Source organism: Podarcis cretensis (assembly GCF_951804945.1).
Source record: "Podarcis cretensis genome assembly, chromosome: 10".
Taxonomy (NCBI): domain Eukaryota; kingdom Metazoa; phylum Chordata; class Lepidosauria; order Squamata; family Lacertidae; genus Podarcis; species Podarcis cretensis.
Window position 1 is genome coordinate 71,724,245 of NC_137179.1, and position 14,678 is coordinate 71,738,922.

The window sequence follows — 14,678 nt, forward strand, 5'->3', positions numbered from 1 at the left end:
GTCCTTCCATGCGCCGGCACCTGGCAACCCGCGACCAAGGCCGACGGCGGGGGAGGGGGCGAGAAACCCCCGCGGCGGACCCGTTTGTCCCGGGACGGAGGAGCGGCCTGGCCTGGGCGGCGCCGCGATGCTGCTGAGAGGGGCGCCCGAGGGGCAGGTCACCGGCGTCTCCAGAGCCTTGTCCTCGGGTCGGTCCCTTCTCCTCTCTCGGCTCCTTCCCCTCCGGCCTCCGGGGGCCTCGCAGGGGGGACACTGCTCCGCGAGTCCCCGGTGAGGCGGCTTCCCTTCACGAGGCCTTCGCCGCCAATGGGGTGCAAGCGGCGGCCCGGGGGGCGGGGCGGAATGCGTCGCTGGGGTCGCCGTCGGTTCCCCCGCGCTGAAAGCCCCCCCGGCTGCTTCCCCTCTTTCTCCCCCCCCCCCCCCGCCGCCGGAGCTGCCTAAGAGGAGCAGAAATTCACCCAGCGCACCTTTTCCCGTCGTTGTAGCAAATTCAAATATCTTTAATACGGTCAATGACCAGAAAACAGTTTATAAAAATATGACATTATAAGTAGTATTAAGCTACAAATAAGGGACGCAGGTGGCGCTGTGGGTTAAAGCCTCAGCGCCTAGGACTTGCCGATCGAAAGGTCGGCGGTTCGAATCCCTGCGGCGGGGTGCGCTCCCGCTGCTTGGTCCCAGCGCCTGCCAACCTAGCAGTTCGAAAGCACCTCCGGGTGCAAGTAGATAAATAGGGACCGCTTACCAGCGGGAAGGTAAACGGCGTTTCCGTGTGCGGCTCTGGCTCTGGCCAGAGCAGCTTCGTCACGCTGGCCACGTGACCCGGAAGTGTCTCCGGACAGCGCTGGCCCCTGGCCTCTTAAGTGAGATGGGCGCACAACCCCAGAGTCTGTCAAGACTGGCCCGTACGGGCAGGGGTACCTTTACCTTTACCTTTAAGCTACAAATAGCAGTAAAAATATAGCCAATTCACAGAATTGGTGCTTATGTTTATGACCAAGTATCGGCTTTTAAGGTTTTAAAATTCAATTCAAATGTCACTACTGTTTATTATCGTTCCTTCGTTTTAGCTTTTTTGCTGGTAGAAGCTGCCCCTGTTGAATTTCTGCCTGTCGCACAAATATCCGCGGCTCGTGGCGGCTCTAGAAGGTGGTGCAGCATGGAGGGGTTTTTAGCTCGTTTGCCTCTTGGACATATTACTGAGATTGTTGGGCAGAAGATCTCTCCTGCTTTTTCTCCCACAGAGACTTCATGTAGGAAGGTGTTAACTCCATGGGAGGAATGAGCTGTTTATTACCTTAGTACAATACTGCTGACCTTATTCATGCATTTTTTTAAAAAAAAATAAAGCAAGTCCTCATCTTTTTGGCAAGAGGAGTCTAACACGCACACCCAAAGCAGATATGTCGGTAGAAGAAAGTCCTTCTTGCTGGTTGAGCAGGTGTATAGTCTATAAACTGTAGGATTGCAACCTGAAACAAATACATTTTTCTTTGGCGGATAGAAGAGCCATGTTGCCCTGACATGTAACTGACTAAAGCACAGCATCTACTACCCTAAGTATGGTAGAAATGTGTCAGTTATAATACAGTTAACCAGCTAAAGTGCTTCTTGTTTTAAAAGCACTTTACAAGTGGCCTATTTCTAATAAAACTACTTTTCAAACATCTGCCTATCAAATATCTATTTGTAATGACAATTATAAAGACGGGTTTGCTGATGAATTACAACAAATTTAAATAGCTGGTACTTAACGTGTGTGTGTGGTATATAATGTTTTTATAGGCTGGCTTGAAGTGGACAAAATAAGAGTGCATTTATTTGTGTGTATGATACTTTAATGATGCCAAACTAGGATTTGCTGTGTCTTACGTTTGCAGAACACATACTTTTGGCCAAATAAATGTATACACGGTAGTCCAGATTTTGGTACTGGGTGAATGTGACGATTTTGCTCAGTGGAAGTGCCTCCTAAGCTTGTAATATTTTTATTCACAGCTTCTGTGCTTTGCCAAGTTGAACCTGTGGGAAGATGGTTTGAAGCATTTATTAAGAGGAGAAACATACATGTTTCTGCCTCTTTCCAGGAACTGGAAGATGAAAAAGAGCTCTCTGAAGAGTCAGGAGATGAAGAATTACAGCTGGAAGAATTTCCTATGTTAAAAACACTTGATCCAAAGGACTGGAAGGTATATGATCTAATGTTACAATTGTATTTGCTCATTTTTTAGTGAAGATTTTCTACCAGTACTAACAATTTGAAATATTTCTATTTTGCTTCAAGCAATATATTCTGTATTGTGGTTTGAGCTTAAGGATTGTTTTCAACCACACAAAAATTAGTTCTCCCCGTCCCCACTTCAGGGAAATTCAAGATTCAATTCCACTTACGTAGGAGTAAGCCCCATTGAGTTGCCCAATAGCATTTTGTGCCCTCTCCTTTTTTCAGATTGGTATTAGGTTTCACTTAAAGAATGGCCCTTTCCCAGTGGCTAATACTAAGTAAATAGTTCTAAGCTAACAGCACAGTGTCACTGGGTCACGTGGAAAAATATAACATTATAGAAGCTTTGAAAATATATGATGAACATATAATATGAAGGTCTGGTCAGATCAGCTAACAGTGGCAATATGGAAGTCTGCCTTCTAAAGTTCCATTAACGGGCATTGTTTCTGCCTTATGCTTAATTTATACATACCTGTTTTCATTTAACTCTTTTCTCTTTCTTTTGCTTCATTTTGTTGTGCTCACATTTCTTTCTGCTAACACTTTTCTTGTGGCAACTGTTAGAGAATTGGAGAAGTAGGGCACCACACTGTAGCAGCTACCTGTGTTCTTTCCCTCTCTCATGAAGTGAGGTGGTCTTCTATCTCTCCTTTTTAAGGTCTCTTAAAAGACAATTCCTTATTCAAAACCTGAAGTTCTGGATGGAGGAGCTATAGGGATAAGGAAAGGCAAAAGTGGCAAGAAAACAGAAGGAGGAAAAGAGTAGTTTAGCTTACTCTGCCACTTGGCTGCTGAATAGTTGCTACTCACCATAAATAGCTGTTGATATTTGCAATTTTCTCTCAGAATCAGGATCATTATTCAGTTCTTGGGCTGGGACATATAAGATACAAGGCATCTCAGAAGCAAATAAAAGCTGCTCGTAAGTACCTTACATTCATTTTTTGTATTGAAAATGCTTCAGGTCATATGAACAGTTCTGTGCTGCACTGAAAGCTGTTGATTGCATAAAGGAAGAACATTTCACTTAAAAGGACACCAAGAATGTGGTTTTGACTGCTGTGGCACAGTTCTTCAGCTGAAACATAGAGTCTGATTGTTAGTTTAGGACTTACGATTATGGGGTGGGGAGGACGAATACTTTAAAATACATGTGTTCAGGGGTCAACTATAACAGCTGAGTCACAAAACTAAAGAAAAACAGTAAGATGCATTTTACATTGACTTCCAATTGAAGTAAAAAACCTGAAATTAAGGATTTATTATCTGGGGCAAAGCTATGCACACATGCAGCCTGTGGTCCATTTGTAATTTTTATGTGGTAATTCAGGCTCCTGATACAATGTAACTCCTTGTGCAATTTAGTTCAAAACCTAGAGATGCCAGACACACACAAAATACTGAAAGGTTGATAATTATTGATCTTAACTGCTGCATCAGCCTAAATCAGCTTTGCATATGCAGAGTTGCATTTTTTCAATACTGTAGTTGTAATATAATTAGTTCTTTAGTATTCAGAAATTAATGTGTGGGGTGAGATGTTGAAATCTTAAATATGTGTGAAACATCACAAAGTACTTGTTTTGCCACTTTGCATTTCATGTAAGAGAGAGGGGAAATAATTTTACTTACATTTCTGTCCTCCGTTAAGGATAGCTATGACCCCTCAGATATGTAATATGGTTCAACTCATGGTGTGTCTATGAAAGTACAAGGTATCGCTGTTGTTTGGATACTTTTTGCTGCTTAAAACATTTTTGCTGTTTAAAACAGGCAATATGCAATTGATGATAAAGCAGGTGAAGGGAGGTGTTTCTGAAGTTGACATTTCCTTCTACTCCCATAGATAAAGCCATGGTTTTGAAACACCATCCAGACAAGCGAAAAGCAGCAGGAGAACAGATAGGTGAAGGTGACAACGACTACTTTACTTGTATAACAAAAGGTAAGTACTAGTTATCAACTAACATAGCCTATATGACTGTGCATAAAATGGTTCAGTATATTTGTGATTCTTGCTTATATAAAACACATATTAGAAGAACAGAGCTTCCAGCAAATGGCACTGTTGGCAGTGTCTCGGTAATAATAATAATGTTGCTACTTAATAAATAAATCATGAATTCATTGAAACAAGTTCTTCCAAGTTGAGCTTTCCTAGGAGTTATCGTGCTCCTTATTGTTCTTGTATGCAGATGAGAGGGCTTGTGTGTGTCAGCTTAGATTAATTAGGAAATAATTGATTGAATTATGCTTACTCATGATTTTAGATTCCTAGTTTGCATGTATGTGCAAGCTGCTCTAAAGATAAGCAGCCCCTTATCCAACTATTGCTCTTGTCACGACTCTGAAATGTTGCATTCTAGAAATTGCAATAAATGGGGGAGCTTTTGAGAAGGGAAAGATGATGTAATGATGATTTTAGAATTGTGCTCTATCCCCTTTTCAGAAGTCCTAATGATAGCTTTTAAGCATGTTACAGAAACATGCAATGCATATCTTATTCTGTTGATTCACCAGTCCCATACCTATTGGCAAATGCAGTCACTGGGATTCTTCATTGGCTCTGAGGATTTGGATACATATGAATGGTTACTTAATCCATCCAGCACAGTCCACAAAGCTAATTTTCTGAAATGGCTATGCATTGCATGTTAGTTCAAAAAAGGGCAGGCTGGCATTCGCAGTGCATGAGCAGCAAGGCACTTTTGAGGGGGAACCAAGCATCCCATTCTAAGTCGATTACTTACTATAAATTGATTATTTACTGTAATTCCATTTTCCAGCCTATGAAATTTTGTCAGATCCTCTGAAGAGACGAGCATTTAACAGTATAGATCCTACTTTTGATAACACAGTTCCTTCTAAAAGTGAAGCAAAGGAAAACTTTTTTGAGGTTTTTTCCCCGGTTTTTGAAAGAAATGCCAGGTAAGCTATATTATAGGCTGTAGGGGAGATAGTCTCCCACTTTGCCTTATTGGCAGTGTGTCTTTGTGTTAGAAGTGTCTTTGATTCCAGTCATTTGGGGAGCTTGAGCATCTTAATAGTGGTCAGATGCAGATAGAGTTGTGTCTACATACCTAGTGGTTTGATGTGTTTGATAACTCACACTCAGTTATCTCACACTTAGGTACTAAAATAATATGTGTGTGCTTATTGCTGTTTCCTAGCAACACACACTGGTGATACCATTAGAGCAGTCTGTCGTAGAGCAGATCCATCTGTCGGTTCCAGAACTGTTCTAATGGTTTAATGCAGCCTCAGTGCTTGGCTATCTTCCACTGTCACTTGCTTCACAAGGCCTAGCCTTCACGATGGTGCACAAATAATTTTCTCAACTTTGTCAGAGCAATGGAGGAGAGGCTATGCTCAATTTATTGGTTTCTGTCCAGTGTACAGTTTTATATTGCATCTTGCAGTTGTGGGTGTTTTAGTCCAGCAGTGCTAGGTTAATAAATAATAAACAGTTTTGTTTGTTACTATGTTAAATGTTTTTGTTTTTATATTGTAAATCACTCTGTGATCCTTGGATGAAGGTATAGAAATTTAATTTAATTTAATTTGCTAATACTGTAGAAATAATAGATTATACTATCTCAACATTCTGAGTCATTTTGCAATGTTAGCACCAAGATGGAACACTGATACTGTTTTCCTTTGTGCTACTTGCTTGAGAATCAAATTATAAGATTAAGCTCACTTCTTTTGAATTTGAAATCTCATTTAAGTCTTATTGATTATGGTCTATAGAGTTTAGAGGATTAGAGAAGCAAATCCATATACTTCAGATTAAATTCTCACATGATATAGCATTAATGTATAGACAAAGTTACTGTTTCTTCAATGAATTCACCCAACTTTTCAATATAATGAATGTCTGCGTATGTCTTAATTGCTACAGATGGTCAAATAAGAAAAATGTACCTAAGCTTGGGGACACAAATTCCTCCTTTGAAGAGGTAGATGCATTTTATTCATTTTGGTAAGCAATTTTTTTTCTTTTTCTTCCTTGTGAAATAATTGTATGTGACATGTCAAAATTGTATGGGAAAACTTGTCTGTGAAAATAAACAAGACATTTGTAGAAGTCCATATAGTAGAAAAACATAAGAGCACTGAATAACATTTCCTTAGGAATAAAGGGTGGGGCCAGGAAGTAACATTGCAACCCCGTTACATATCTACTCTGGAGAGTTATTCTTTGCAGTTTGAAACTTTCCTTCCCCCCAAAATAGACTGCCATATATATAAATAGCGGGATTGCAGAGTCTTTAGTCAAGACAAGCCTGGAATAGTTGTGATATGAGATCTTCAGATTGATGGCTTGTGACTTATGGGAACCACGTTTTTATTTAGTGGCAAACAGATGTATGTGACTAGATGTTAACATCGTTGCTGATCTCCATTGCTCTGTGCTGTGGTTACGCAGAAATGCAGAAACAATGCTAGGGGGAGAGGGGCCAGTGTAGGAAACAGAATGCCCATCTGCACCCCCATCTCCATTTTCTTCCCATATCATAAGATTTTGCCCTGCAGCGTAAAATAATCAGAATGAACTGTTCATTAATATTCTGATGGCGTTAGATTTCCTTAAGCTTGATAAAGTGTATGCACCAGACAACTAGCAGTATAATCTCAAATTAAGAATGCAAACTAAAAATGTTCTGAAGAATTTGCAATACAACTATTGTAACATTTGATTAGGCATCAACATAGCACTAACGTTTTCTCTCTTACTTCATTGTATGTTAGGTATAACTTTGATTCTTGGCGGGAGTTTTCTTATTTAGATGAAGAAGAAAAAGAAAAAGCAGAATGGTATGTAAATAAAAGCACCAATGTTAATACACCAAACAAATTCAACTTGTGTATCATAGTATACAGTGGTACCTCCAGTTGTGGACGGGATCCGTTCCAGAGATGTGGTCGGATCCCGGGGTTTCTGCAACCTGAGGACCGCTTCTGCGCACATGCACACGGCGAAACCCGGTAAAATACTTCTGGGTTTGCTACATGCGCATCCCAAAGTTTACATAACCAGAGGGTAAACGGAGGTTCGACACTGTTACAGATTTTACACTAATCTTATTAATGATAACAGGTACTGAATAACAAAGCAGAATAAGCCTTGTGAATATGCTCAGTATAGATTCTCCATAGATCTAGTAATGCTCAGAGATAATCAGTCCAAAGAACGGTCCTGTTCTCTACTCTAGTATCTCAGTATTGTGCAAGCATTCCCCAGCTTATTGGAGGAAAATTTGAATAGAAATAAAATACAGGAAAGCTTTCTGTTCTTAGGAAGAGTGTACCAGGAGGGAGGGTTCGGTGAGCCAAGGTTTAGAAACTTATTCAGGCAATGGTAAACACATGGTATGTGTCAGGGTACATAAATATTATTTGTGTTGAATACAATAATTGGGGTTTTATCAAAAGGCATCACGTGCGAAGCTGATTGAAGCCCTACTGAATACGATCGTATTCACTGAGGAATTCATGGAAGTGCTGCTGTTCCTCTTGAGTTTAGCAACATTTCCCGAAATGATTTTGTACTGAGATGTGCTTGAGCATAGAAGTGCTTTCTACTTAACGCCTCTCATCTCTCTCTGCAGTCGAGATGAGAGGAGGTGGATTGAAAAACAGAACAGAGCAGCTAGAGCATTAAGGAAAAAGGAAGAGATGAATAGAATAAGGACACTCGTTGGTAAGTGTGAACTCAGTTTTGTCAAGACCCGTTCATTACATTTCAGCCTTTATATGTTCACTTCACAGACATCTTTTCTTTTCTTTTCTTTTCTTTTCTTTTCTTTTCTTTTCTTAGACACCGCATACAGCTGTGATCCCAGAATAAAGAAGTTCAAGGAAGAAGAAAAAGCAAAGAAAGAAGCAGAAAAGAAAGCAAAGGCAGAAGCAAAACGAAAAGAACAGGAGGAGCGCGACAGAGTACATTTCAATCTATACTTGTTTTGAAGGATTCAAAAAGTGTGAATGCGTACAGCAGAGCTTTCCAAACTCTGTGTCGCAACACGTTAAGTGTGTAGGTGTGTCACGCAAATACTCCCCGTGCTCCTTCCGGGACGGGAAAGGGGTTCGTTTAACCTCTGGTTTGCTAGTAAAACTAAATCACTGTGTAGTGAAATGATGCATCTCTAAAAAGTGTGTCATCTACATGAAAAGTTTGGAAAGCTTTGGTGTACAAAATGTTTTGGTGCTCTGCCAGCTTGACAAAACTACACATTGGGTGGTATTCAAGCAGCTTGAACTATGAACTTCTGCTAGCAGAGTGGGGCTTCCTCTTCCTCACTTCCCCCCATGAAGCCTGTCCCCCCCCCCCCCCGCTCCCCTGTGGAGGACCCTCCATAGCTGATTTTATGGATGGGGGCTGCAGTGGGAAGGAGGTGAAGGAAAAGTTGTTATAGTAGCAGATACAGCTGTCACCCCTTGAATATCACTCTGAATTGCTAATACTTGTTGCCAGAGGTGTATCTGGCAACTTCACTGTACAGTGGTGCCTCGCAAGACGGAAAGAATCCGTTCCGCGAGTCTCTTCGTCTTGCGGTTTTTTCGTCTTGCGAAGCAACCCTATTAGTGGCTTAGCGGCTTAGCGGCTATTAGCGGCTTAGAAAAAGGGGGGGGGAGCGAAAAAACTCACAAGACGTTTTCGTCTTGCGAAGCAAGCCAATAGAGAAATTCATCTTGCGAAGCGCCTCGAAAAACAGAAAACCCTTTCGTCTAGCGGGTTTTTCGTCTTGCGAGAAATTCGTCTTGCGGGGCACCACTGTAGTTTTCAGCAAATGCTGAAGACGCACCTCTTTACCTTAGTCTTTGACACGTGAGATGTATATTTTCATGACCCACCTTGTTTTTTGTGATTGAAGACATACAATTAAAAAATACAAACTGTTCTAAATTGTGTTTAAAATAGTTGTAATCTGCCCTGGGACCTTAGAGTGAAAAGCAGGTAATAAACTGAAATAATAAAATAGCAATTTAAAGGTTTTGGTTTTACATAATGATCTATTGACTTGGCCTGTGGCCCATGTAATAAATTGTGCTTTCCTAGAACATACCTAATTAAATATGTATACCTAAACAAATACGCAATATCTTTGAATTCAAGTGATAGGTGTGTTTTGGCGCCAAAACTTGAGATAAGCAAGTGTTTAAAAAACCATTTTAATCCTGTTTCATTAGCATAAGAATTTGTGACGTTCCCATTTGCTAAAGGCCTATCATGCTGAAAGATTTCATGGAGCACAGATGATTACTGGAATGATGCAGTTATTTATTTGGTCAATAATTCAGGTCATGGCCTTGAAATAATGGCAAATATGCATCTCTGGTTGGTTTGCTAGTAAGAATACCTAAAATTCTGAGAACCGAGTATCACAAACTGCTTTTAACTTGGCATAGATATGGTATCAGACTTTACTGATTCATAGTTTTTTTTCTGTTTCAGCAAAGGCAAGCAGAATTAGAAGCAGCACGATTAGCCAAGGAAAAAGAAGAGGAAGAAATTAGACAACAAGCGCTGCTAGTGAAAAAAGAGAAGGATATTCAGAAAAAAGCAATTAAAAAGGAAAGGCAAAAACTGCGAACAACCTGCAAGGTATATGTGTACTGCTATAGTTAAATATAAATTTTATTCTTTCTTTTATTCTTTTATTCTTACATCGAGCTCACAGAACATTGGGTTTGAACAGCACTCTACATTAGTCCTAATTCTCGGAGAAGTGACCTTGATATCTTAAAAGAGTTTTTCTTTAAAGTTTTATAAAGCCTCACATTTACTTTTGATGTTGTTATTCAAAATATCCTTGTGAACTGAGGTGTGATGTGAAGGCTACGGTAACTATATATAGTTATCCAGAAGGGATGCTAAAAATAGACAGTTGCAGTTATCCAAATAAAAAAGTGAGCACTGGGGAAACATGCACACAAAATGTGCATATTAGCAAAAATAATGTACAAAAATGCATTACGTTAGGTGAACTTGCACACACAAATGTGTATTTTATTGGGGGGGGGGGAGAATACTTACGTCCTTAAGTGATGCTGTGGTACTGATAGTCAAAATGACAAGAGGTGCAAGAAGTTCTCCAAAATATAAACATCCAATTTTAGAAGCATAAATTTTAGCCAACATATGTGTCACTGGTATTTTGCACTAATTAATCAAGAGCTTAAAATACTAGGCATTTGAATGTCAAAAATCAGCTAATTCTCCAGTGCTTTCTGCTCTGAAAAGCAAAGCTAGTTCCACGTTTGATAACAATGTTCATGGAAGCTGTTTGCTTAAATGAAGAATTACTACAGCCAAAATGCCCAAGCCAAATACATTGCTTGTCACCTCTGCCTGCTGTTTTTCTGTAATCTGAAGATAAAGCATATGGTGTTCTTCTTTCAGAACTGGAATTACTTTTCTGACAGTGAGGCAGAATGTGTTAAGATGATGGAAGAAGTAGAAAAGCTGTGTGATCGTCTGGAATTGGCAAGGTATGCATTCCTGACCTACATGTTACGTTTTTTGACCTTCAGCTTTCTACTAGATCTGAAATATCGCTCAATAATTTATTTTTAGTCTGCAGTGCTTGAATGAAGCACTTACATCCACAACAAGGGAAGAAGGAAGGGCTGCTGTAGAAAAACAGGTAATTATTCATCTTTTGTCACGTAAGAGTGTGTCAACATAGTGAAAATATTGGTGTGATCCTGTCGAACATGTATGCTGTGTTGTATAGGAAGCAAATTGCCCAGCAGAATTGCATTTCTAAAGAGAATTTTTGCACCTGCTCACACAACTAATAATGTCCTCCTTTATTGCATTTTTAAAGTCCAGCAGAATCTCAGAGCATACAAAGTGGAAGAGCAGTATGCTACCTAGAGGTTAGCAGACGAATCTTTGCACGTTTATGCAAGCTTGAGAGATAAAAACGAGAAAAATGGGACACTACCTTGTCCGCCCCCCCCCCCCCTTTCAGGGGTAGCGAGAGGATTATAGATTTTTTTTTTTTTTAAGGATAAGGAAGTACAATGCTTGAACTTCATGTTAAAGTATATGGACTTACATGGTGCCAAAATCAACAGAAGACTGAGACACTGCTTGTTCTGTTACAGTATTTAAACTGAATTGTGAATTAAGCTTAAATGGTCTGACAATTCTCTTGCTTTATTGTGGTTACAACGTGTCCAAGACCAGTAACATGCACGCAATGCAATTATTATTATTTCCTCCTTTAGATGAGGGTGTTCCTCAGAGTTTTAAATCCGTCTAAAGCTACCTATTTAAGTGCAGTTAATTTGCACAGATCTTGGGGAAAACTTTCTTAATTGCTTCTGCAAAAAACAAATGGTGAGACATGCTGGAGTCACAGTGTTTTAACTTGTGCAGCTGCTACCTCCTTTTAACTTGCTCAGCTGTGTTTTTCTAAAGCTTCTCCCACAGTGGCAGTTGTGGACCAGGAAACTTGTGGCAATTGCCTACGTACTGGGAGAAGGCTTTTGTGTTTGCAGCAGTTCAGTGCTAAAGTCTCGTGTGTTCTTGTATTCCCATAGATAGACGAAGTAAATGAACAGATAAGGAGAGAAAGGGAGGAAGCAGAGGCTCGTATGCGGCAAGCGACAAAGAGTTCTGAAAAACCCACAAGCGGAGGTGTTGGCGGAAGTAAGAATTGGTCAGAAGATGACTTACAGCTGCTAATTAAAGCAGTAAACCTCTTTCCTGCTGGGACTAACTCAAGGTATCTACAATTATTGAACAGTATGTATATAGGCAGTAGTCTTGTGTTGAAGCATAAAAGGAAGGCAAGTCAGGGTGCTGATTTTTATGTTAAATTGATTTCTGAATATACACTTTCTCAACGTATCACAGATCTGCAGAAACAGCTTTCTGCTGAGGGATATCTGCAAAGTCATTCAAGTTGATTGCTGAATTTGTTCTGTATTTCTGACTGCATGATTTCGGCTAGATTGCAGTTTGGGGGTATGAGCTGAAGGCCAGTGCATTTTCCAGGGAAGACCCTTTCTTCTTCAATAATTTGTGTTTTTCTAAAACACAAGGTTATTGCACATTATGGATATTGTTAAGCATATGCATTAAGCACAACTGAAAATAATGTAACTCTTATTTAGGAAGATGTGCATGTATAATTCCAAAACTGCTTCCAACAAATAATTTCAGCATTTCATTTTAAAATATACAGGGTGAGTCCTTCAAAAGAGACCCTGTGGATAGAGTACCCATGTTCCACGGGGCCTCTTTTAAAAGACGCACCCTGTATATCTTACCAAGCGATATATTAATTACAGTACAAAAAAAACTAGCCAGGCATTTAACTGCTAGAATCAACATACTTTTAAAGGATGTTTTTAGAGCATTTATGTTTTTCCTTTTGCCTGATAATAGGTGGGAAGTTATTGCCAATTACATGAATTTACACTCTACTACGGGAATAAAGCGAACAGCAAAAGATGTTATCAACAAAGCAAAGAGCCTCCAGAAACTTGGTATCTTTATCTTTGTAAGATGGTCTGCATGCTTCCATTTACTTCCTAGTAAATTCAGCTTACATTCCGCAAGCCTAAATACATTCCCTTCCCCCTTGCCCATTTCCACTATCTTCCCCAATTCTGAGGCAGAGTATATGAAGGGTGAAATAATATAGCCCTCCAATCTGTTTCATTGGTTTCTTGGCTTGATTTCTCCTGGAGTGCTGGCTGTTTTGCGTAATGAAGACTTTCATATCCCAAGGGCTGAGATGTCCTTCTAATAACTGGAGTGTCATTTTGAGCTATACGTATATGCAAAATTTCAGCATTGTATAAGTAATGATGCTGCTTACAAGGATGACCTAAACCACTTTGTATGCGCACCCTCTTGCTAAGAGACTTATTAAAATAATGTAACTTGTTGGCCTTTCAGGTGAAAACTGAGTTTACTTAATATTCTCAGACTTCTTTCGTTTATGACATGGGTTGGGTTGTTTAGTTGGCCTTTTAACGCTTGACTTTTAAGCAGAACAGTTTCCTGTGAAACATTTGTTTGGGGCATGATTACTTAAAAGCAACTTCTTATTCTTCTTAGACCCTCATCAGAAGGATGACATAAATAAGAAAGCTTTTGATAAGTTTAAAAAAGAACATGGAGTTGTGCCACAGGCAGACAGTGCTACACCGTCAGAACGTTTTGAAGGTAAGCGGGGAAGAACAATGCGCCTCTCCCCACCGTCCCAATCCCAAATATTCCATTCAGCCTTCTTACACCCAGATCTCATGTGGTTAAGAGCCATCCCTCCAGTTCTGCCACTGGATGCTTTGGGGCATTATCTGCTTAATGTCTCTCACTACTTCTGTGAGGAGCTGCAACCAAGTGAACAAAGTTCTTCATTCGCAAGTTCTAGTGTTTGCAGATGTGAACAGAATAGTTAGAATTCGCGTGAAGTTATGTAATGTTCAATTGGTGGAAAACAAAAATGCCGCGATGCTTGAACTAAAGGCGTCCAGGGAGGAGGGAGAGTGCTGGAAAATTGCCTGGGAGTTTTGCATAGCTTTCACTAAGGACTTTCTTGATTAAAACACATTCTTTTCTCATGTATTATTTTCAACAGCCACATTTACAGATTTGTCTCCATGGACAACGGAAGAGCAAAAACTTTTAGAACAAGCTCTCAAGACATATCCAGTGAATACTCCCGAAAGGTGGGAGAAAATAGCAGCTTCTGTTCCAGGCCGATCTAAAAAAGACTGCATGAAACGATATAAGGTAGGAAAATATTGCTTCTGTTTTTACTCCATAGTGCAGTATTACCAGCTTAAGAGAGATCACATTTGCTTCTCTCCATTCCACTTCTTTCATTTCTTAAGTGTCATAGGAACCTTACCTGTTCCTTGGAAAAGAGATTGTGAGCAAAGGTAAAAGTAGCTTGCTGATAATAAAAGGTAAAGGTACCCCTGCCCGTACGGGCCAGTCTTGACAGACTCTGGGGTTGTGCGCCCATCTCACTTAAGAGGCCAGGGGCCAGCGCTGTCCGGAGACACTTCCGGGTCACGTGGCCAGCGTGACATCGCTGCTCTGGCGAGCCAGAGCCGCACACGGAAACGCCGTTTACCTTCCCGCTGGTAAGCGGTCCCTATTTATCTACTTGCACCCGGAGGTGCTTTCGAACTGCTAGGTTGGCAGGCGCTGGGACCGAGCAGCGGGAGCGCACCCCGCCGCAGGGATTCGAACCGCCGACCTTTCGATCGGCAAGCCCTAGGCGCTGAGGCTTTAACCCACAGCGCCACCTGCGTCCCACTTGCTGATAATAAGTCACTGGCAAAACAGCTTTCATGACTGCCTGAGATAGTAAGGGCAAAATTAATGATGCCTTGCCTTATGTAGAATTTGCCATTTGTGCCAGGGAGGGGAAACCCTGGCTTACCAACTTTTCCTGCAGGCAAGGCTGTCCCAGGC

General features: G+C 40.6%; 1 protein-coding gene across 2 annotated transcripts in view; it reads left to right on the forward strand.

Moving 5' to 3' along the window:
• The window catches only part of DNAJC2 (DnaJ heat shock protein family (Hsp40) member C2), a 16,105-nt gene continuing 1,427 nt past the window's right edge, over positions 1-14,678 (forward strand). Inside the window, exons 1-16 of one of the 2 annotated variants that reach the window (XR_013843107.1) lie at positions 1-188; positions 1,999-2,189; positions 3,074-3,149; positions 4,074-4,172; positions 5,014-5,155; positions 6,129-6,209; positions 6,980-7,045; positions 7,840-7,931; positions 8,049-8,170; positions 9,687-9,836; positions 10,635-10,723; positions 10,809-10,878; positions 11,783-11,967; positions 12,633-12,747; positions 13,311-13,418; positions 13,834-13,973. Coding sequence is in view for 1 of the 2 variants with exons in the window: in XM_079993670.1 (XP_079849796.1) it covers positions 128-188; positions 1,999-2,189; positions 3,074-3,149; positions 4,074-4,172; positions 5,014-5,155; positions 6,129-6,209; positions 6,980-7,045; positions 7,840-7,931; positions 8,049-8,170; positions 9,687-9,836; positions 10,635-10,723; positions 10,809-10,878; positions 11,783-11,967; positions 12,633-12,733; positions 13,311-13,418; positions 13,834-13,988 (1,788 nt within the window). In the remaining variant the exon portion in view is untranslated. Of the gene's footprint in view, positions 189-1,998; positions 2,190-3,073; positions 3,150-4,073; positions 4,173-5,013; positions 5,156-6,128; positions 6,210-6,979; positions 7,046-7,839; positions 7,932-8,048; positions 8,171-9,686; positions 9,837-10,634; positions 10,724-10,808; positions 10,879-11,782; positions 11,968-12,632; positions 12,748-13,310; positions 13,419-13,833; positions 13,989-14,678 lie in introns of those variants that run through there. The other variant, XM_079993670.1, reaches the window with a different exon arrangement.